The sequence below is a fragment of the Tinamus guttatus genome, unplaced genomic scaffold (assembly GCF_059628265.1).
Source record: "Tinamus guttatus ecotype Peru unplaced genomic scaffold, ASM5962826v1 Tinamus_guttatus_pri_ptg000261l, whole genome shotgun sequence".
Lineage (NCBI taxonomy): Eukaryota > Metazoa > Chordata > Aves > Tinamiformes > Tinamidae > Tinamus > Tinamus guttatus.
In genome coordinates this window covers 861,069-882,900 of record NW_028288795.1, presented here as the reverse complement: position 1 = coordinate 882,900, position 21,832 = coordinate 861,069, and the positions used below count along the sequence as shown (strand labels likewise).

Here is a 21,832-nt window from a genome sequence, read left to right as displayed (position 1 = left end):
ACTGAAAGCAAGTCAATAGCAACGAGATCTCATTATTAAACTGCCAATACCCAATTCTCTCGCCAGCAGGGACAAGTGCTGATATACCCGGGGCTCAATACGGCCTCTCGAGGGAGCGTTAACCCTCGAGTCGCAGGAATCTCCTTTTATCGACGCAAACGGGATCCTTCCAAGCCTGAAGGATTATTCTGTGTCTAACGACACCCCAGCGGCAGCCAAACCGCTCCCGGGAGCCAAAGGAGCGGCACAAAGGGAATATTCGGAGCAAACCTGGACAGAGGATGAAGGAAAACAGCAAGGATGAAACGCGGGAGATGGCTGGGAGGAGGAAGAAGCCAAAGAGCTGGAAGTGCGGGACAGGGAACAGGAATGTCAGTGCTAAGCGTTGGAGCAAAGGAGCATGCACATGCAGGCAAAAGGTATTTTCTGAGGGAATGGAGGTAGCAGAAAGAGAGGCCTAAAGCACAGGAGGGAAGCCTTGCACAGAAAACGCACAGCAGAGAATCAGCTCGCTGCCAAGAGGAAGGAACAGGCTGTCTCCCGCATGATGAACACTACAATTCATTTACTCCACTCCGGAATGACAGCTAATTATTCCAAATTTCCACGTCATAAATAATTTACCCACAGAGGCCCATAATGCACCATTAATCAGGAAGCACGCAGGCTGCATGGCTAAGAACGACGCAGCGCACGCAAACGAGCTGCAAGTCTGTGCTCCGCGGGGGAGGCAGAGCCAGGGCGGCCCTTAAGACAACGCCAATATTAACATCATTGTAACCAAAAGAAACAGACAGCCCAAAACCTCTCCCCTTCTTTATCTAAGTCTAAATATGATGGTTAAAACCTGACCATGCTCTTGAACATGAGGCTAACGGCTACGCTCTTCTTCCTAACTGCTGTCTATGGGGATACAGACATTTTCCAAAGGGATCACAATGATGGAACCCGAGATCTGTTCCCAAGATATCCTTACCCACCCGGCCATGTAACTTGAGGCACTTTGTATCAAAATTCGCTACTTTTCATGAGATACGAGAACAACTTGGGTGCAAATGAAATGCAGCACTGAAGACATCACCAAAGCTATCAACCTTTAGCTAGGAATGAGAGCAAGCCGTGGAGCAGCTCTGGGGAGAGCCTCTGGCTGCAATGGCCAATGCTTCAGAACAAAACGCAGCAACAGCTTCACAAATTAACAGTCTGGTTCTGTGGGATCGTAAGGCAGCCACAGAAGAGTTAAAAATTAAGCCATTGTGTTTCCTTGTGAGGCTCCATTAAGCAATACAAGTGAGTCTTGTGTAAAAGGATTTTAGCTCATCGTTGCAAGCGCTGGTAATGAAGAGGATGCATGCTGGAATGTCAGACCATCCATAAAGAGCCAGTGCCGCAGGATTTATCACCCTCACATCACGCCGCTCCGTCACTCCACCTGAATAATGAATGCTTTTTACATTCACATTTGTGTACAAAACCCATTTGCACAACAGAGAAATAACTCTGGAAGCAGCCAGAGATTCTTCCTAATCTCTCACGCAGGCCCAGGCCGGCCGGCACTAAATAGCTGCACAGTTAACACATACATCAATGCATCACTGCTAACATCACCTTCCCCCATACCCACTCCCGAGCGACAGCCCGAGTGACTTCTGCACGCAAAAAGCCACAAAAGCACAATTTATTTTGCAATAACACACTACAGTGATGGAGCATTAACTAACATGAAGATTAATTGGTCTGAGCTAATGAATCATCCATTACTAATCCTTCAGATGAGGCTGTTTGCAGCTAAACAACAAGTTGTAACTGGACTTTTAAGATCTTTGCAGAGTCTCACCTTATAATCAGGGCACAAGGAAGTGTTTATTCATTCCTAAAAGAGATTTCTTGGACAAAAGAAACGTTTTAAGGAAAGATGAATCCCATTACAAGGTAGCAAGTTAGCTCTTATCAGGTCTTTCTAGTTCCCAGCTCCCTCCATGCTGCTGCTGTGCAGGAAAGGAAACTCTCCTTTGGGTAAAGAGGTTTCAGGTGCTCAGCCCTGACCGAGCAGGGCAGGCTCTGCACAGCACCAGGGCTCGCTGCTGGAGAGCACAGGCGGAGCAGGGAAGCACAACGTGCGTGTCTGGAAAGCCCTGAGATGGCACCTTGGAACACATCCGAACGGGACTGCTCCCCGCTGCGTTTGTGGGAAATAACAGCAAGAATCATCTCCAGTCTCACTGCTTTATGATTCCCTACTGCACGCAGTATTTTTCTGTCTAGTTAAAGATCTTTTCTTTGCTCTCATTCAGCAGCGTTCGCTACACAAAGACAGGAGATGCCTACCAGCTTCCATCTTTGCTCTGGAATAGCGCTGATATCCACAGGATGACGCTCTATTACACTGAGGAAACGGGCCTCGGGGACAGCGATAGCACAGATTATATGGATCCACCTGAAAGGAGCAAAAACCAGGGAGAATTCTGAGTCTACCATTATTTGGATTACTTCTTTAAATCTACAGTATATTTACGGAACACTCAAAAGGACAGTTAACATTTCTACGACTCCCTCATCCACAATATCAAAATATATTTATAGGGCTTGGCAGCCCTGGCAACATTACAGATTGTTAATCATGGTTGCATGAGATAAAGGCCTCTAGAACAATAGGGATCATCTTCCTTTCTTATACATCTGAATGATGCTAAACGTCCTCTGAAAAGTCTTTTCTCTGAGAATCAACTGAATTTAACAGTGCTCAGAACCGCGGTGGTTCTGCTGCTGGGTTTGGAGCTGCTGGAGGTTACCTTGCCAGTTTAGTGAGCGGCGGTTATGGCCACAACTCCCAAACGAGATGTCACGCTGGGCATCAAAACCAAGCTCAACACTGGAACATTGGACACAGTATGGAAGCACAGAACATTTTAAAACACCACTTACCGCCCATCAGTGGTCATCTGAAGAGCTCCTCCCCTGAGATTGCACAGGCAACATTCCTGCAGGAACAAAACTGCTTCAGAGCTGCACTGAGAGGGGAACCAGGCGGCCCCCAGACTGCCTCCCCGTCCCCAAGCAGGGCCTGGGACCCCCAGACCAACCACCCCTCCCTGCTGAAGCACCTCGGTGCCACCAAAGGCTTCCAGGTGTCCCCTGAGAGCAGCTACTCACCGCGGCCCACGCGCCGGCCGAGCACCGCGAGCACGACCAGCTTTCGTTCACCAAACCGGGACGTATTCCGTAACAGCCTGAAAGACAGCGAGTTATTCCCTTTGGAGCTTTGCTAGCACATGTGTAAATGTTGACTTGTTGGCTGTTCAGTTTGGAAGCATCTTTGAAATCAGATGTGGTATTTGAATAACTATATTTAACAGTATATGCTCAAAAGTCATAGGAAAGCCACCCTCAACGGGAGCAATTTAGGACTGACAGGTCCCAAATTCTCCTCCATGTTTATTCTCTGCACCACCAAAATAGGAATGTGGTATTATGCTCATTATAAAGATTAGAAGAATAAGACAAAAAGCCTTTATAATTCTTTAGGAGACAACAAGGTTGCAGTGAAGACAACGGGCAGAAGGCATATAAATACTTTGGAAAAGCTGGATCTATGCCATGTCCCCAAGCTTGCAATAACGCCAATACAGCAACAGAAAATTAAAGCTGGGGATCACAAACTGCTGGCAGCAGCCTAGCTAACACAAAGTTCATGCCACGGCCTTAACCCACCCTAGCAGAACCAAATGGGACATTTCAGCTGGAGAGGAAATTACTTAACACTCAAATGACTGAACTGAACTGAAAAGAAGATATTTGGGAAACACTGAGGCTGCCATGATATCCTGACTTACAAAAGTCAGCCAGTTAGCAGATAAACATTATGTGAAAAAAAAGTCAATATTATAGATCCATAGCTGTCTTCTGTACTGGAAGTCTCTTTTTATCATTCAACCCCAAACCTAGAAGAAGGATAGAGTCATTAAGTCTAAAAAAATCTGATTTGCAAACTGAGCTGGAACAGAAATGAACACCCTTAATTAAAATGCTGCTGGAGCCCAAAGCTGTGTGGAACAGGCTGAAATTTCAGCACTGGTTTCTTGCCTCAAGTCCCAGCAAGGCGGATGTGGGATATGCAAGGAGAAGCAGTGAGGTTTACTGAGCTCCAGATTCTCCTCAGTCAAAGATACTAAAGAATCAAGCAAAATACTCTATTTTATAGGTTTTGTCAGTGCTTGAAAAGCCTAGAACCCTTTGCAGAAGACACCTTCTCTGTAGGCACTCGCTGTTGCCACAAGCCGTCACAGCTGGGGGGGGAGCACTTCAAAATGAAGTTTTAACACCCAGACTGCCAAGAGCTCTTATTGCTGCCAGGTTAGTCCAAAATCCCCAAACTTCCACCGTAGAGAAAGGCGATGGATTGCAATGCACCAGGATATTGAAGGCATAGATGTAGGATAGATATAGATGTCCTCTGCACGACATATTCCCACTAGCCCAAAACAACCATATTTCACAGCTACGGGCCAGATATGGACCTTGGATTCTAGTTGTGCACAAGAGGCAGCTCGCGCCGGGCTGCATGGTGACCTGTGGGCTCTACAATTGGAACAACAGAAGTAATTCCAGCTGATGCAAGTCAAATAAGACTTCCCATCTGTCAAGATCAAACAGCTGAACAGTAATTTGTCACATCTCCTAGTGCAAGTGCAAATGCTAACTAGATGTCATAGAATCTACAATGAAGGTACCGTCCATCAGGATTAATCAGGTCTTATTTTAGACGTAACCATCAGAGAAACAAACAGACATATGTTCCTTTTTTGTAATCAAGTGCTGTTCCTACAAGCAGCAGCACAGACACTAACAGAACATATCTCAGAAACTACTCCATAATCTCTGGTGCACAAAATACAACCTTACCCAATGGGCCAATAGCTGAACAAATGAAAAGAGTGCAATCAGCCCGGCAACTTCTGCTTTATTACAAAAATAAAAGGCAACATATATCCCACGGGAACAGGCTCTTCGTACTGACAGAGCTCCAGAACTGAAGGAGGGTGAACCAAGGTGCCTGTCGCAAACAAGATTTGCTCCAACTTGTCTGCTTTGGATATTCTTCAGTTTTAAAGGAGCACTAATACAAAGAGCAAAACCAGTTTGGAGGAACTGCACATGATTCCACGAGCACGGAATCCCTAACGCAAAAAAATACCCCCCTTTCACTCTGTCCCCACTGTAGCTCACCTCGCATTGCTTAGTCTAAAAAGTTTTTGAAGCATTTACTTAGTAACAAAAAAAAATCTGTTTTTCTAATTTTCCCTAAACTTGGAATAAAATCTACTGAAATTCAAATGTCTGCAAAATCTACTGAAATTCAAATGTCTGCAAAATATTTTGCTCAACTTTTTTGTTTTTGTAAACTAGCTATACACCTAAAACTTCCACTCAGCTGTAAGCTAGACTCAAATTACCTTACCCCACAAGGGATCTAAAACATCTCCTCCTTGTTGCCCAAGAAAGTTTATCTGGACAACACAGGATTTGAGAGGCACTGAAAAAAAGTTCCTTTCCCTCAAAAATTTTCCAGAACCGGATTACCAGTCCATTTATGCAGAACTCTCTGAAAAGGCCAGTGTGTGACAGAGGTGTTAGAGAGAAGTGGCCAATAATTAATGAACTCTTCTCTAATAGACACTGTCTCACCAGGAGCCCGGCCTATGGATGGAAATATTTTACAGGCTGATCTGCTGCAAGTTCAGCAGCTACTTAATTTTGCACCTGGGTTTGTTAACAGGGAATATTCACAAGCAAGTTTGGAAGTGGAAGCCACTTATTGCATTAACCGTATCTCTTTTTCCTTCTTTGGCTGTTTCCCTTGGGCTGGTTTTAATCAGAGCCATGCGTGATCTTCATGCCCACGTAAGATGAGGATTTCTCCCTAGTGCTCCTCCATCTAGAGATGCAAGGCTGTATTAACCTAGTTTCCTCATGCTCTAAGCCCACCAGCAGAGCGTACAGAGAAAACCTATATATTTCCTATGACATGCAGAAAAATGCTAGCCAGCCACACAAACAGCAGAAAGAATATTTGTATTTATCACAGTTACTACAGAGATGCACAAGAGGATGCACAAGAAAAGGCAAAGGGGAGTCCCAGGAATAGCAAGCACACCCAGAAGCAGTTTGGATGTAGGTAGCACGGACACAAGGAAACTCGGGAGCTCTCTTGGAACACGCGAGCGTGTCGGTGAAGAAGGGAACACTCACTAGCATGAACCTGCAGGCAGCATTTGGCACAGGATATCAAGAGGCTGGTTCCATCTTCTCCAATATACGAATTGGAAGGAAGGGGCTCTGTGTTTTCTCCGCTGGAGGTAAAGCACATCTCTGGGATCAGAGGCTTGGTCTTCTGGCCACACTTGGAAAGGTGCAGGAAGGAGGGGGCCTCTCCTCCAGAGACCTGGGCAGCTTCTTTATCCATCTGTAAGGACTGAGAGAGAAAACAGCATCATCTGGCATCTTTCTCCTTCCCAAACACAGCTCATTTTAGCCTCGGAGAGCATCCCTTGCCAAAGAAAAGAAGAAAACTCATCCTTTCATCCGACACCTGACACCACGCAGCACACAGCCAACCTGAACTCCTCCAGATTCCCACACAGCCTCCCCGCTGCCTTTTGCTCCTCTCTCTTCCTTAGGCACGGACTGGGATCTGTAATTTAATTTGAAAGCTCAAAGAAGTGTCCGAATAATGAAAAGCACTCCCTGTTTTTCTTCTGTAGATGCATAAACTTTTAGGGATCAAATCCCCAAACTGCAGCTGAAAACACTATGTGGAAAAAAATAAAGGAAAATATTAATAATGGCAAGATCTCCCCTCCCCCTCTCCCATCCTTTTGGCATCCGTCCCTGTTCCTGCTGCAAGAATTTCTCCAGAAGGACATTTCAAGGTTTTCTGGTAGCAAATCAGTGTTAAAAACAATGAATTAAGACAGCCCAGCTGTAGCCAGTTTTCCTTAGAATCATTATACAACGACATCCAGCAATCCTGCACTGACATTTTATTTCTGATTTGCATAATAAATCAAGAGGTTTTCTTGGAAGGTACGGTGGCAGTTCTGCTTTTCTCAGAAAAATCTTCAAAGACATATATAAATATATATACACACACACACATTCACACACACACGTTAACACGTGCATTCCTGGTAGATATACAGAGGCACATTTGATTGTATGAGCATACAAGGATAAATCAATAATCAATTTGGCAAATAGCTAACTCACCTGATAAATTTGCCTTTCTGCTCCTGACATATGGATAATTTCCCCCAAATATGTATATGCTTCCTGAGTAAACTTTTGGTGTGTTGCTTGTTTGCAAATATTCCGAAGCCCCTGCACGTAACTGAGCAGCAGTGACGGTGTGCCCAGCATGGCACTGCTGCTGTGTTTGTGCAGCGTTTGCAGGGCAAAGCTCGGCGTGTGATTTAAAAAATGAAAACTCAGCGCCAGGAAGATAAGAGGAAAGGCTCTACGCACTGCTGCCAGATCCAAACACATCTTTGTGTTTGGCACAAACGTCTAAAAGTCTTCTCATTTTCTTATAGAAGTCTGTGCCCCGACTTACGCAGCAGCCAGGGGTTGGGAGTCACCACGGATCCGTGCGGCGGAGTCGGGAATTACCTGGTTGTAGGGGTAGAAGAGGGTACACACAGCACAGTAGGGCTCGCTCAGCGCAGCGGCCGCGTTGAATTTTCTCTCAGCTGGGAAATTATGTGCTTTATTCTTCCACTGGAGGGAAAGTAAAGATTTCAAAGCCTCTGGGTCACTCACGTCTTCTTCCCCAGAAAATGGAAATGTTTCTAGAAAGAAGGAAAAATGGCAAGTCCTTAATATAGGCAAAATGCAGCAAGGTGAGGGAAAACTGCTTATGTTTCAGTAGTAGGAGGGATCTGAGTAGGTAAGGACATGCAACTCCTCAATAGTTCTCCATATCCATGTCTTAAACACTTCATTAAAACAACCACAAGCTCCACTGCATGGGGAGGGCAGCAAGGTGGTCACCGATGGCCTGATGAAACCGGCCGAGAGGAGAAGGAACAAAATCTCCATGTGCAGGTTTCCTAGCTCTGACCACCTCCAGCATCCTTTGAATGAAGCCGAGTTCAAAATGCAAATAAAAGTGTAAGGAGAGGCAAATAAAAGTGTAAGGAGAGGCAAATAAAAGTGTAAGGAGAGGCAAATAAAAGTGTAAGGAGAGGCAAATAAAAGTGTAAGGAGATGTCACGTCCCCTCCTCCTACCAGGAGCCAGGCCTGCAAAATTTGGGGTGGTCTGTTCAGTCTAACCAGCTTCTGGCAGCCTTCATCCTCCTTCATCCTCCACGAAGCTCATCCATTACCCATTCCTACAAACAGGAATCCTGGCCATGACACAAGGACAGCCCAAGTTCTCATTTTAGTTTTCTGCAGCTGCTTCCCTAAGCCTTCAATTTACATTCAGCACCACCTTTTTCTTCCGCCGGAGCCTCGGTAGGTACCGCTTGTGCTAATTAGTTTACTAAGTCTTTGTTTTTACAAAACCTTTAAAAGGCCCTTGGTATTTTACGATTAAACCACCACAGACTCTATTCATGTCAGTTTGGGGGTCAAGCTTCTTGCCATTCATTATTAAAGAGTTTTTGAGTCACTACAAGTGTTCAAGGAATTTTCCATGCAAGACTGAGTGCAAATTGCTCACTGTGCTGTGGATCTGCAAAGAACCCAGCAGAGCAGCTTTGGTCCAGGGAACTCAAAAATATCTTAGTGGAACGTTATCCCCAGAGCCCAGCACATTAAACCAAATTGTGCTTCACTGTTAATTACTGGAAATACACGGTTAATGTTTTGCTCTCGACAAACCTAAGTTTCCTCTCCATTCTTACCTCCCTTTTAAGATTTTCAGGCTCTGTGCTACGGGAAAAGGATAAAAGGAACTTGTAAGCTTAGCCCTAAGTGTTTTATTACATCTGAGATATAATGTTCCCCCCAACGAATTTGCGACATATATTTGTTAGACAACATGGGAAATTTTACTGTGTTTAATTAATCAGTGCTTTTTGGAAATTATGAACAGCCTGTGTTCCTTTGTCACACTCAAAATGAGGTTTACTTCCTAATACGTGTCTTCACTTTCTTCCTATGTTTTCCTTTTATCTTGGACTAAAAACTGGCACCCACGGGCTAATGAGATCTGCGTTTCCACAGCCTTCTCCTCACTGCTGCCAAGGATTCCAGTGGAAAAGGAGACAAACGGAGCGAGCCTTGGCTGCGGATCAGAGGGAAGTTGTCCTTTGTGGAAGGAAACGACGCTCACAACGGGAGCTGCAGGGATCAGTATCAGAGAGGGCTCGTGGCACAAAACAGGTTTGTGGGAGTGCTCTGCACTGCTACAACACACCTTGCACCTTGTGTGGGGTGCAGCCAACACTAAAAGGACGAGCTTGGGCACGTGCATCGATGCTTTCAAGAGGTCTGGCTTCCAAGAGCAGCTTCCTGTTCACCTTTTCAAGAAATCTAGCACCTTCGAGGACATCGAGACACAGGCCAAAACGCACACTACTTATTTCTCCCAAATTTAGCCAAAGTACACCTGGAGAAAGGATTGTTCTGCACCTACCAAATAATTTGCTTCAGAAGAAGGAGGGTGGGAGGTGAGGAAGGGCACCTCCCATAGCTGCACTTGCTTCCAGTTGCATTTTCACAAGAGGAACACGCTGCATTTTTATCAGTTGAGTGGAACACTGAAAGTTTCAGCCCATCCAATTATGTTAATAGTCACCTTTAGCAATTTTTCAGATTAGACAGGGCACATACTCAGTCTTTATGTCTAAGGGCACTCACCCTCGTCACTCGAGGTCTCCTGTTTAACCACAGACAGTGGGGAACGAGTTGGTGGTTTGCCCAGGGGATGACGGCGACTTTTCTTGATCTCCATCTTCATTTTGAAAAAGCAGCAGTCTGAAACGGAGCAGAACAAGTTAGGTGGGAAGCCCCGAAGTCTCTTGGCAAGCACAGGAGAGAACAGGGCATCAGAGGCCAAATCCTTCTCATTAAGAGGTCTTCAATTTACACAATGAACTTTTCCCTGCCTTTTGCTGGAATCAATAAAGCCTTCCCAGCCAATTAGTGTAGTAGATAAAGCCAATGCTATCTCATAAGATGCCAGGTAAACTACGGTACTTTCTTAAAACCAGAACGGCCTCAGAACAGTTTCATGTCTGCCAATTCTGTCTGTTTACGCCTGGTCAATCGGATAAACATGGAGAAATTCCAGCACGGAAGTTACGAGCAGTAAAACCAAACCCATGAGACTCAAGTATTAGTGTGCACCTTCTGCAGCCATTATATCTTAGAAATATTTATGGAAAAGGTACTCTAACTGCATCATGCTGGTGTGATAACACACATTTTCCCCTCTGTTCCCGATAATTTCTAACAGGGCCTTGCCACTCTTTTGGCTCTTTGAGCAGAGCCATGCAGAAAAGCAGAGCTGTATCACATAGCTCTGACATGCTGCTAATTCCGGAACATTCTCCTCCTTCTTTTGGAGTCTGTCCTCAGGAAAGCACTCCCTTAAGAGATACCTGCCACTGATTATAGTTCATGGGCTGAATTGTCTGTGAAAAGGTTGCTCCTCCCAACTTTTCCAATCCTAAGTCTCGTTAAGGAAATGCAGTGGACTGTGTTGGGAGAGAGCAGAGTTTTTCCCTGTAAAGCCCTCGATGGTTCAACGCAGCCCCGCGAGGGGCCCTGGCACAGCTCAGCACTCCTGCTCCTCCCCGGTTTGGTGCTCAGCCGGCTGCTCCAAACGACAGAGCTCCGGGTTGTTCCCTTGCTCATGCACACCTGTAAATCAGCGGCAGCTGGAGCAACCTCGCCGCTTTCCGCCTCCGCGCTCTCCTCCTCCTTCACAGGGATCTCCGCGGGGACCGTCTGATCCCGCCAGCCAGGGCTCTTCTGCGTGGCGAACTGCTCGAACGCCTGCTGGCAGGACATGCGCTCCTTGTCGAACACCACCTTCTTGGTGCGGGGAACCACGTACAGCATGGGGATGATGGGCCGAGGCTTGAACTCCTCTTCCTCGGCCGATGCCTCCGAGGGCTGGATGACGTTCAGGGGAGCTGGGGGCAAGTTCTTCTCTGCTGCGGACGACGCAGGTGCTGCTGGCGGGATCGGTGGCCGGGCCGGTGCCCCCTCTTCCGCCAGCTGCTGCTGCGGGGCAGCTGGGGCCATGGGCAGCGGCGGCTGCTGCTGCTGCAGAGGAGGCTGCGGCGCTTGCAGATGGTGCTGGTGGAGGAGATGCTTCTTCTTCCTCTCACCTTTTACTTTCGGAGGACGGGCCTTCGCTTTGCAGTCACCTGTTTCAAGAAATAGGCAACATTTAACTTCCAAGCTGTGATTTTGAGGCATTTAATACTCCTCCTCTTTCACCAAAAAGCTCCATGTTGGGCTACATCATGGTCCTGTTTATCCATTCACAAAGGCAAAACGAAGGCTCTCAGCACTCACCTGGAGCAACCTACTTCAGAAATAAAAGGCTCCTGTTTTTCCTATGGACCGTTTAACTCTTGGCTTGACTAGAAAGGCTGATAAAGTGAATGTTCCCTGTGAGAGAAAATACCTTTCCCCTAGAAACTGGACAGAGCACAAAAAGACATGCAATATATTACAACAGCCCTACTTGGACAAAACCAATCAGCCTCCCGAACAAAAATGATCCTGTGCAAGTAATTCATAACCCCCAATTTACACAGTCAATAGCAACTGAGCAGAAGATTAAACAAAGCAAAGCACCTCAATATCCTTCAGCTCTCCCTTTGCAGGAGGGAAAGCACAAGTTATCAGAACACAAGGTGTTTGGGCCAGAAATCCTTCTCCTTCAATGAGGATGCCAATTAAGTCATGTGTTTCTGCACCTGGACAACTTACTTGCCCATACTGCTATTATTTCATCTGTATTAAGCTGCAGCTCTCTTATATGGCTGCAAAAGGAGAGAAACCCCTTGAGCACATAGACACTGCCCTAGAAAGCACCCATAAAAGCCTTCCCTGCCTCCCTTCCCAGCACAGCTCTGCTGAAGGACCCCAGCATCTGGTTTTAGAGCATCCCAAGACAGTCCCAATGAAATTCCTGCTGCCCCTGAGCGAGCGAGGGCTGGGAGCCGCCTTCACTGCGGCTGCAGTGATGGATGTTCCCTTTGCCCACCCTTTCCCTCCTTCATGAATAAAGTTATCAGCTCACTCAAAGGCAAGTAAATAATAGATGCTCCACAGGCAGATGCCGTTTGTTTCATAAGAGATTGTTTTCCACCTGCAGATGCTGCAACTAGATGACTCTGCTCCAAAAGGTCACTTCCCCACTAATAGGATGGCGAGGGGAGGAAGATTTACCAAGCCCAGGCTCTTCCAGCGAGGATTAACCCGAAGCCTAGCAGCCAAACTCAGCAAAGAGCAAATGAGACAGGCCAGCACATATTAATGTGACATCTGAAGGAGGCCAGGGGTAAAGGGACAAGAAGAATAATCCCACGATGAGATGAAGTGCTGAAATCCCTGCAGAAATCTTCCAGTGGACACCTGAACCTTCCCCAGCAGCCTGGGCTGGTGACTTTATTTAAACTAATTTATAAGAATGGCGACAAGTGCAGCCCAAATGGTTATTGCTGTACTCGTGTGGGCAGTCCCTGCGCTAAGCTGGTTTGTTCGCGCACAAAGGAAGGAATATTGAATTTCCTTAGAGAAACAAACACATTGAATGAAAGTCAAATTGGATTTCTCCCCAGTCGCACAAACCCGGATCATATTTACTCTGTGCACACCGAGAGCATTCTCTGCCCTACAACAAAACAAATGCCATTCAGCAGCTTTGCTGACTCCTAAGCGGGCTAATTTGACAGCAGCTGGCACACACAACTTGGTTGCAAAGTTTCTGTGCTGGGATGGATGAAGTGGTTTGCAAGCTTAGCCGTAAAATCAGAAGCCAGGCAAAAAAATACAGTGGGAGCTGAAGGTCCCTTCTGGCTACTGTGAAGACCTCTAGGAAGGAAGGGGATCTTTATGGATAAATAAATGCATTTGGTTAGCAGAGGTTAATGCTTTGCTTTCAGCAGCATTTTGTAACTCCTAGGAAGAGAATATCCCTCCATGCCCAGGGTTTATAGCCTATATATCACCTACGCTAACAGAATATGCTAACATGACTGATACAAGAGCAAAAGGCAGAAGTAAAATCCTCCTGGAGCAAGTGGTCATCTAAAAAACATTTATGCAGCCATTTGCTATTACACGCAGGTACCAGCAGAAATAGATTTTTGGCACAAACATGAAGTTTTCAGTTCTGCTTTAGTGGCGTCTTGAGCACAGTATTAGTTCATGCAATTATGTATTTAAGTTTGCAGTGGCAATGCTAAGAGGATACGTGGGAATGACATTTAAAGAAATGTAGTGGAAAGTAACAGGCAACTGTTTTGCATTTCAGCATCTCATTGCCTCTCTCCACCTTATAAAGAAGGAATTCTCCTGTGAGATACAAGGGCTGGAGCCCCGTTCTGCGGGCGGCAGCCGTAACCCCTGCTGACTCGCGGGCTGTTCGTGCTGCTTAGCACAGCCAGGGGAGAGCAGAGCTCCACAACTCACCTCTTTCATGTCAAGTCCCGAGACAACCTGCTGAGAAACTCTAAATGAATTAACAACAAGGTAATAAATGATGAATATAAAATTTAGTCATATAAAGATAAGAAAAAAAAAGAAAATATAGTGAGGTATCTGGGTGACAAAACCTGAAAACCTCAAGGTATTAATGCTCAGATAGTCTCAATAACCAACACTAAGCATAAGTGTGACTTCTTTGCAATTACTGCTTAAGAACCTCATTCTTCCTCCCCATCCTTCAAGGTCATCTTTTCTGGAATAAGTAGGAATTGCAGCCAAACTAAAGCCAAAGCAAAAGGAAGGGAAGCAGAGGAAAAGCTAAGCTGCCCTGACCAGGACCATCCACACACAGACTATCTTCCTTTTCAAGCTGCACTTGCAAGAGGCAGCACAGACAGTAGGATGCAGAGAACTAGAGAAGTCAGTGGCACTTAACTGCTATATTGCATTAAAGTACCTGCCTGTTTGCTAACTGCCACATTGAGCACTAGATCCCTCTCCAAAACTGCAGTGCCAAGAGTCTAGTTCCAGCGATGCTTTCTTCAATGGTGCTGAAAATAAGTTTGCCCCTCCAGTGCAAGCAGTTAAAGAGCTTTTAACATGAAGTCTAAGCGTATGATTTAGAGCCTATCCAGCTAGAACAGAGCTTTTCTTCTTTCTCTGCCATTCTAAGGATTGCAGATCTGTCCTTGCCACTTATCTCTTGCCTCCCAAGGGACACGAGCATCTTTGGGCCGTTTAGCACAAGCATTAACTGTTAAATTTGTACAAGAGTTGGAGCATGCAGTTTAACACACTGCTGCCACTTGCAAGCTAGGGCAGGAGAAAGGAACTGCTCTCCCTGTGCTGCTCCTCTCTGTATGGCAACACTTCATAGACCTTATCCCCCACGAAAGGGGACAGCACGTTGTCTGGGTAGGACATCAGGGAACCGAAACAAGAGCTTGAGCCTCTTCCCAGAGCATTCATGGATTCCCTGTAACACCATTATGAAGGTTCTCCAAGTAGTTTGCTGCATCACATTTCTCCAAATGCACAAGCATATGTAAAACATGAGGGGGATTTAGCTGGTGTTTGTAGAACACTCCAGAGCACCTCAAAAGGCAAGTGCATTACACACGTACCGGCCACTTAACCACACACGTTTGATGAGCTTAGTGCCAATGAGAGCTGCCATGAGAGCTCCACACAGAACCAAGAAAAGAGCATCACAGAAGGAGTCTCTGGGAGATGGCTGCGGTCTGGCCTCTGGACTGAACGCACCTACTAGGAAGATCCTGCACACAAACAACACCAAGATAGTCCCTGGTTTTGCAACAGTCGTTGTGCACTCCAACGAAGAGCTTCAACGAATCCTACAGACATCATTTCCCAGGACAGAACCGTAATATTAAGAAATATTATGTCCATTCCACTGCGTGAATGAGCAAAGTTAAGTGACTTATCAAAGGTCCAGCTCCTACTCCTATTTGCCTTCTCCAAACAGTTTGGAACCAGTACCATCTTTTTTGCACAAGAAATACAGAGAAGTGGGGACCAGGCCTTGTCATGAGCTGCCAACATCTCCAGTCATGCAAAGAAAGCTGAAAAATCTTTCCTCTTACAGAGGGTACTGAAGACTTGAGTCAAACTGCAGCTTCTGCTCACGCAGCAGCTGTGGATCCCACACAAGCTAGTGCTGACTTTATCCACAGCCTCTGCAAGAAACAGGGAGGAGGGGAGGGAGAGGGGTGAAGATTCATTGCAGAAGGGAACGCTCAAATCTTTCCTTTTCAGAGGAAGACACAAAATATATTTATTTGTTCCTTTATGAAATATTTAAAAATATTTCTCCCTTAATACATATTTTTACAAAACTGTAATAGTTTTGGCAGAACTTCCAAGGCCAGCCAAGAAAGCTCTTTGGACTGAATTGTTAAAGAGAGGAAAAAAATCAATTGCTGCTGTAAATGATGGTGTATTTCAGTAAGCACAGATTTAATATTGGAAAAGACTCTGCTGATATTTCAACAGAAATAAACAACACTAGACAAGTTATTTACGGAGGTGTTTTGGTGAAACAGCTTGCCCCAGATCCCTGCTGAAGCAAAGCCCAGCGAGCAGGGCCCTCACCTTCTCCCTCTGCCACTTTGCTCCTCTCCTCTTCCTCTAGATCTGGCCCCTTTTTCAGCTCCTCTTTTACTTTCACATCTTCCAAGGCAGTTTCAATAGCCATGACTTCCCCAAGAGACTTCTGATCCTCTGTTTTGTGTCTCCTGGGTTGACTTCTTTTTCTGTGCGACCTAGAGGGAAAGAAGTGAGATTTGACATAAAAGAACTGCCTTCAATATATGAAATGATCACTTGAATGGAAAACAAAAGGATCATCTTTGGAGAGAAAACAAACGGTAACTCAAATACTAGGCTACAGGGCAAACCAGATATGCGAGACCATGGGATGAACTTTGCATAACATCGTTTAAGATCCATTCACAGCAGCCGTGAGTTGTCCTGGCTTCTGGAAGGGCCTTTTCCTCCATTGCTATGTAAGCTAATAAGCTGCAGTTAAAATTACTTTAATTGCATTTTAAACCCGCTCTGCTTGTGTTTCAAAATGACAACTTGTCTTTCTTCCCCGCTCTGCCTCCATTCCGCCGTTTTGTTTCATTCTGTACTCGTGTCCCTCCAGCAAATTGCTGGAAGCCGGCGGAGCGGCGCGTTCCAGCGCTCAAACGCTACCCAGCGCTGCCAGGTTTTAAAAATATGGCATAATGAATACTTGCAGCATAATCAATAGCCTGTCATTTTCAGTAGTAATTCACAGGGTCCAAGGCCGATGAAGAAGTCTAACTAAAAAAAGGGCGTATTGATACGATGCAATGCCATCAGCCTAATAGAACAGTCTTTATAAAGAGTCAATGTCACTAAAACAAAGAGATTACAGTCATCATGGGGCAGAGGCAAATGGAAATTCAGAAAGCAGGATAATCTCAGTTAGGCACCACATTTTATTTTGGAATTTTTTAAAGATCTGACAAACAGATCCTTGAATGCTGGGTCTAAGCCCAACAAGCTCTCGTTTTCAAAAGAGGCTAATTCAGAACGCTGCAATTTTTACCACCATTTTTAGCATAGAGTTTTTTCTGTTTTGAAAGCGGCGTCTTCCATATGGCCCCCTGTTCCGTGCCCTTTCATCTAGCATCATGTAACAAACTGCAAAGCGCAGTGACACCACGTTCCAATTCATCTGTCCGCAGCTCTGCGAGAGCCGCAATTCAGCTTCACATCCTCAGAGCCCCAAAACTCAGCTGCTAATTAGATTGGGAGTACAATGAAGTTAAGAGTCCTTAATCAGGCAACCAACAAAGACGGAAGAAAAAAAAAATCCAACCTGAGATGAATGATTAATAGAAAAGAAAGTTAATCCATATGCACAGTAATTTATAATTGCTAGACTCTAACCATATGGTAGCCCTCCAAGTATAGATGTTAAATTCACACCTGCAAGACATTCATTAGCAGGAACACACAGTTGAACCCAAAAGGATCAACTCTTCTCTTCACCGAGATTCTAAAAACATCCCACCTTCTCCGGAGGGAGGAGAAAAAGGGAAAAAATAAGATGAACCTGTAAAACTTCTGTGTTTAGAACTTTCCATGGTGGAAAGAGAACTGGAGTAGAATCAAGTGGTGCAGCTGTAGTTGGTAAAGGGCATCTCTGTAACTGCTGTTGTTTAGAAATGTGGGACAAAAATTAAATCCCAAAGCTGTATGTTCAGAGAAGATGAAGGGATTTTTATGCTCTTCTCCTTACTCTGAGGTTGTGGGGAGACGGGCAGAGGAAGGGGACGCACATGGAGTTACAGAAACGGGGCTTGCAGAAGGGGGCACATTTCCAGAAGAAGACACTGCATTTCTGACCTAATCCCCACACCAGCAATGGGCTGACTTATTAATGCAGCAGCCTGAAACAGCCCCTTGCTGAAGCCATAAACAATGTTGGGTTTTTCAAGGTAAGCAAGTATGAATGACCTTAGAGAAGAAAGGAGAGAGCCCTCTGCAGAGCTTAAAAGCTGTTTTTTCCAGGAGAGCTGGCAAGAAACAGTGCTTGTTCCCTTTGAAGAACAGACCACAGAGCCATTTAATTTAAGCAGATCCAACTGAGAGGAGGTTGGGACAGAGGTGACTCCCATTCCCCCTGCAAACTCCATCCTGCTAATGCACATCAGCCTTCAAGACATAAGCATGGGACTGAGATTATGGCTAACTCATGTCAGCAAAGAAATATCTATATTCAACAGCTTGGAAGTTGCTTCATGATAACAGTGAAATAATCTAGGAAACAATTAACAGATAAGAAAAAAATAATAATAATAAAGGACCACCCTGCTTTTCCTGAAACTCACTATGGAAGGCAGAAAACACAGCGCGGAGCGGAGCAACACAGCTGAGGTCAGTTATTTGACAAAATGCCCCATTTATCCTGTCGTTAGGAGCATTTAGTGGGAACAGCCATTCCCCATTTCAATGTTTTGGAAAGCAAGGGACAAACCGTGTCATGCAGAATAAGCGACACACAGGACAGACCCAAAGCAAGACTACGGGCTGGAAAACTCCCCAGGACAAAGACCAGCTCTAGAGAGAGACACAAGCTCCTCTCAGCATGTGCCACGTTTGCCTTTGACATAATGCCTAAGGGCTTCCTCTATCACCAATTTATTAGGTCGGTAGTTTTTAAACAGTCACTCTGAGGCCCTGTCAAAGATGGCACCAAGAGGCTGTTTATTTAACACTATGTTGCTACATTTCAAGGAAGTCTTACTTGAAACAAAGCTGCAAGCAGGTATTATGTGCAGATGAAGGAGGACAATTTCCAAAGGCTGCCAATACTGAAATCAGAAATTCAACAAGACTAAATGCGAGCAGAAAGAAATAACATAATGGGCAGGAATGAGAGTAATGAGAAAAGGAGGGGCCGGAAGCAGAAGGCAGAGCCCGCACTTTGCATCGCCCTGGGTCCATTAAAGCCCAACGATAATGCAATTTCCTCTCTCTAACGAGTCTTCCTCTTCAAGAAAGCATGAGGGGGATGGAAAGTTCTCCCCCACGGGCAGCCCATTTCTACAAAACGTTAGGCCAATTTCACCTTTCAGAAAGCAGCAGCTTTTTATTAACTCTGTGCTCCAGTGACCTTTAGCCGTAATCCGTTTATCATTATCCATGTATCACAGCACTGCAGCATCTTCCTCAGCCTGGCTTTATTATTTATATTGGCTGCACATTCATGAAAACAGGCACGAGATAGTTAAGGTCCCCTAGTAACACAAGGGGTCAGCTCAGAAAACCATGAAAAGACAAGACAAAGGAAGTCTGAGCAACCCCAACTGAGAAACCAACATTTTCTGTGCCTTTTCAATGCAGCAGACGTTAAAAGTCTGGAACAAAGAACTGCCTGAACCAGAAGAACGCTTTAAGAGTCATTATGGCAAAAAGAATTATTAAAAGAGGAGGAACAAAAGTCATTTAAGTAGACGAGGGAAGTCACGTACCGGTGTTTGTTGTCCTCTTCCTCATCTCCTATCCTACGAAGCAAGATTCCAAGAGCACAACGTTAGCCAACCCCTCCGTGCAGGCAAACTGCAACACGTACAAAACATGAACTTGCAGAAAACGAATACAGAGATACAAGGAAGCACGAAAAGGCATGCACGGGAGCCCCTCTTGCAATTGGCAATTCTTTTCCTCCTACTTTCTGATAAGTGAAACTAGGAATGTTTACTCCAGACTTTTTGTCTTACAGGATAAAAGATGGGATGCAAGGGGGCACAGTGTCCTACTTTCAAAGAATATGTGCTCCTCTACGGCTTAGAAGAAAAGGAAGAGTGAGTGAGCAACCAGGAGAAGCTACAGGAACCAGTCTGAACTGTTCCAAACTGAGAATTAAAGCGTTTAGATCTTGGCTAGCAACAAAAATATATATCTAATTTTCTAATGCAAGCTAAGTGAGTTCAGAAATTAAACTCAAAACACAATCCCTAAAGAGCAGTGGCTCTACCACTCTTTTAAAAGTATTCACACTTTCATTAATGTATGGTTTTGGGGGGTTTTGTTGTTGTTTTTTTTTTTTTTTTTACCTGCGAAGTAATTTAGCCTTCAAATCAGCCTTCGTCTCGTTCCAGGCGTCCAGTTCTGGGCTGCTCAGAGCCGTGGGCTTCATGTGGTCCAGGACTGCAATATCCTTCCCTTGCTTCCACAAATCGTAGCGTTCGGGCTGCAGGACCCTCACGAAGACGTCCATGGAAATCTTCACCATGTCTTTGCGGCAAGTGCACTGCAAGAGATTTCCAGACACCAACACCACGTCAGACCACAGGAATATTTTTCCTTTCTTGCTGTGTGTTTTCCTTTCTCCTGAGCCAAAACAACGTTCTATGGGTTTTTCTCTGTAAGGGCTGTGGTGGGTTACCTAGGACCCTGATCATGTGGGGATTTCAGCGTGATGGAAAACAAGAAGCTGCCTGCCCTTGGCAAAGGCAGATGCAGCACAAGCCCCCTGTGTGAGACTGTCCACTCATCTATTACATTCTCACAGTTATTAGTAATAATTTTGCTCTCTGTAAATCAGGTCTGAATTTGAGCTGAACCTGAGGCCCCCCTATCAGTCAGCGTCTTTTGGAGGTTCTCAGGCTGAAAAGAGCTTATTAACACTGCTTCACCACTGCAAAAGCCTTCAAGGAAGAAAAGCCTAACCTAATGACCACAGCAGTTAAACTTCATAATTATAAATCAAGATCCTGCACATAAATCCTCCACAAGCCCATAACAGCAGCACTGAAAATTAAGAAGCACTTGCTGCCGGCAAAAAGAGATTGTTTGCATACAGGGATGAGGGTTACTCAGCTGTGTCCAGCTATCAAAAATTAATAGGTTACTTTTGGAAAAAAGAAAAAGGGATGGTAAAAGGGAGGAGTGGTGGAAGGAGGAGGAATCATCAGAAGGAAGCGGGAGAGCACACACGGCTCGGGATGCAGCTAAGGGCCAGGAGGCCCGTGTGGCATTGAGGTTATTTGTGAAGCTAGCACAAAAATGGGTTAGAATAAACACGGAGACGCTCTCGATTTTAGCCATCGGCAACTAACAGGAGCTCCTCACACCCTGCGCCACTTTGGAAAAATTCAGGAGAGAAACTTAGGTGTTTTATACACGAGCAATTAGCACAAAAACTACTTGACTCCCCAGTGGCCCGATAAAAGAGTTAAAGCAGCAAAGGAATATCAATGGCAGATTTTGGCACCGTTCATAAAATACTGCTAGTGATCAACGTGTGAAGCCCCAGCCCCAATAAATGATTTTTCCTTGTGCATTTCAGGAGATGAACTGAAGGCTACGTGGACAAGCAAAAGGTTAGAACAGCAACTGGGTTCCACCTCTAATGCAAAGACCCCTAAACCAGAGGAAATGCCAACCACTAATGTCATCTAGCAAACGTGCATGTAAAATTAACCCCTGGAATGACACCCTTACCACGAGGGATGTCTACACAAACAGGTAGCTCCAGGATTTTACTTTCTGGTAAAAAAACGCATTTTTTTATGCATGCGTTTGCTGGGCTGAGGCAGAATTCAGAGCGGGGCTTGCAGGGAGAGCCCGCCCAGGCTGCAGGAGCGTCTCCCGCCGCGAGCCTGCAGCTCTGGGGAAGGAACAAACGGAAAGGGCCAGAGCCAGGGCTCCAAAACCCACTCAGTGGCGGGGGCTGCGTGGAGAGGCGGGTTCCGCTCCGCACGGCAGCGTTTGCTACGCACTTGCACTAAACTGCTTTTCAATCCCGAGTTAGAGGACGAGGTAATTAGAGCCACTTTCCAGGGCTATTTTTTTTAAAGCTGTTTCACCCTCCCCTCCGCACATTTGCAAAACTCTTTTCTCGGCTGGAACGCGTGACATTAAACTTGCTTCTCCCCCTTCTTCTGTTTCTCACCACCGTTACTGGAAGATTTATGGCTGCAGTTAAGAACCCATTGAGAGCGGGCGCGAGGAGAGAGATTCCTCCGTACCCTTCTCAGCTCTCCCACTTCCCTCCCCGCTCCTGTTTTTCATTTGCAAAAACCGCTGGTTACCTCCTGCTCTGCAACCACTTGGAGAGTGGTAATAACCCGAGCGCGCTGAGTGGGAAGCAGTATTTAT

The 21,832-nt window shown here is 45.5% G+C and overlaps 1 protein-coding gene across 1 annotated transcript in view; it reads right to left on the bottom strand.

Moving 5' to 3' along the window:
- KDM4B (lysine demethylase 4B) overlaps positions 1-21,832 on the bottom strand; it is a 65,362-nt gene that overhangs the window by 8,678 nt on the left and 34,852 nt on the right. Inside the window, exons 8-17 of the mRNA XM_088527111.1 lie at positions 19,786-19,982; positions 19,201-19,233; positions 15,785-15,954; positions 10,876-11,379; positions 9,863-9,976; positions 7,666-7,844; positions 6,250-6,472; positions 3,154-3,230; positions 2,926-2,981; positions 2,329-2,437 (exon numbers count right to left, since the gene is read on the bottom strand). Of these exons, the coding sequence (XP_088383237.1) occupies positions 2,329-2,437; positions 2,926-2,981; positions 3,154-3,230; positions 6,250-6,472; positions 7,666-7,844; positions 9,863-9,976; positions 10,876-11,379; positions 15,785-15,954; positions 19,201-19,233; positions 19,786-19,982 (1,662 nt within the window). The remainder of the gene's footprint in view (positions 1-2,328; positions 2,438-2,925; positions 2,982-3,153; positions 3,231-6,249; positions 6,473-7,665; positions 7,845-9,862; positions 9,977-10,875; positions 11,380-15,784; positions 15,955-19,200; positions 19,234-19,785; positions 19,983-21,832) is intronic.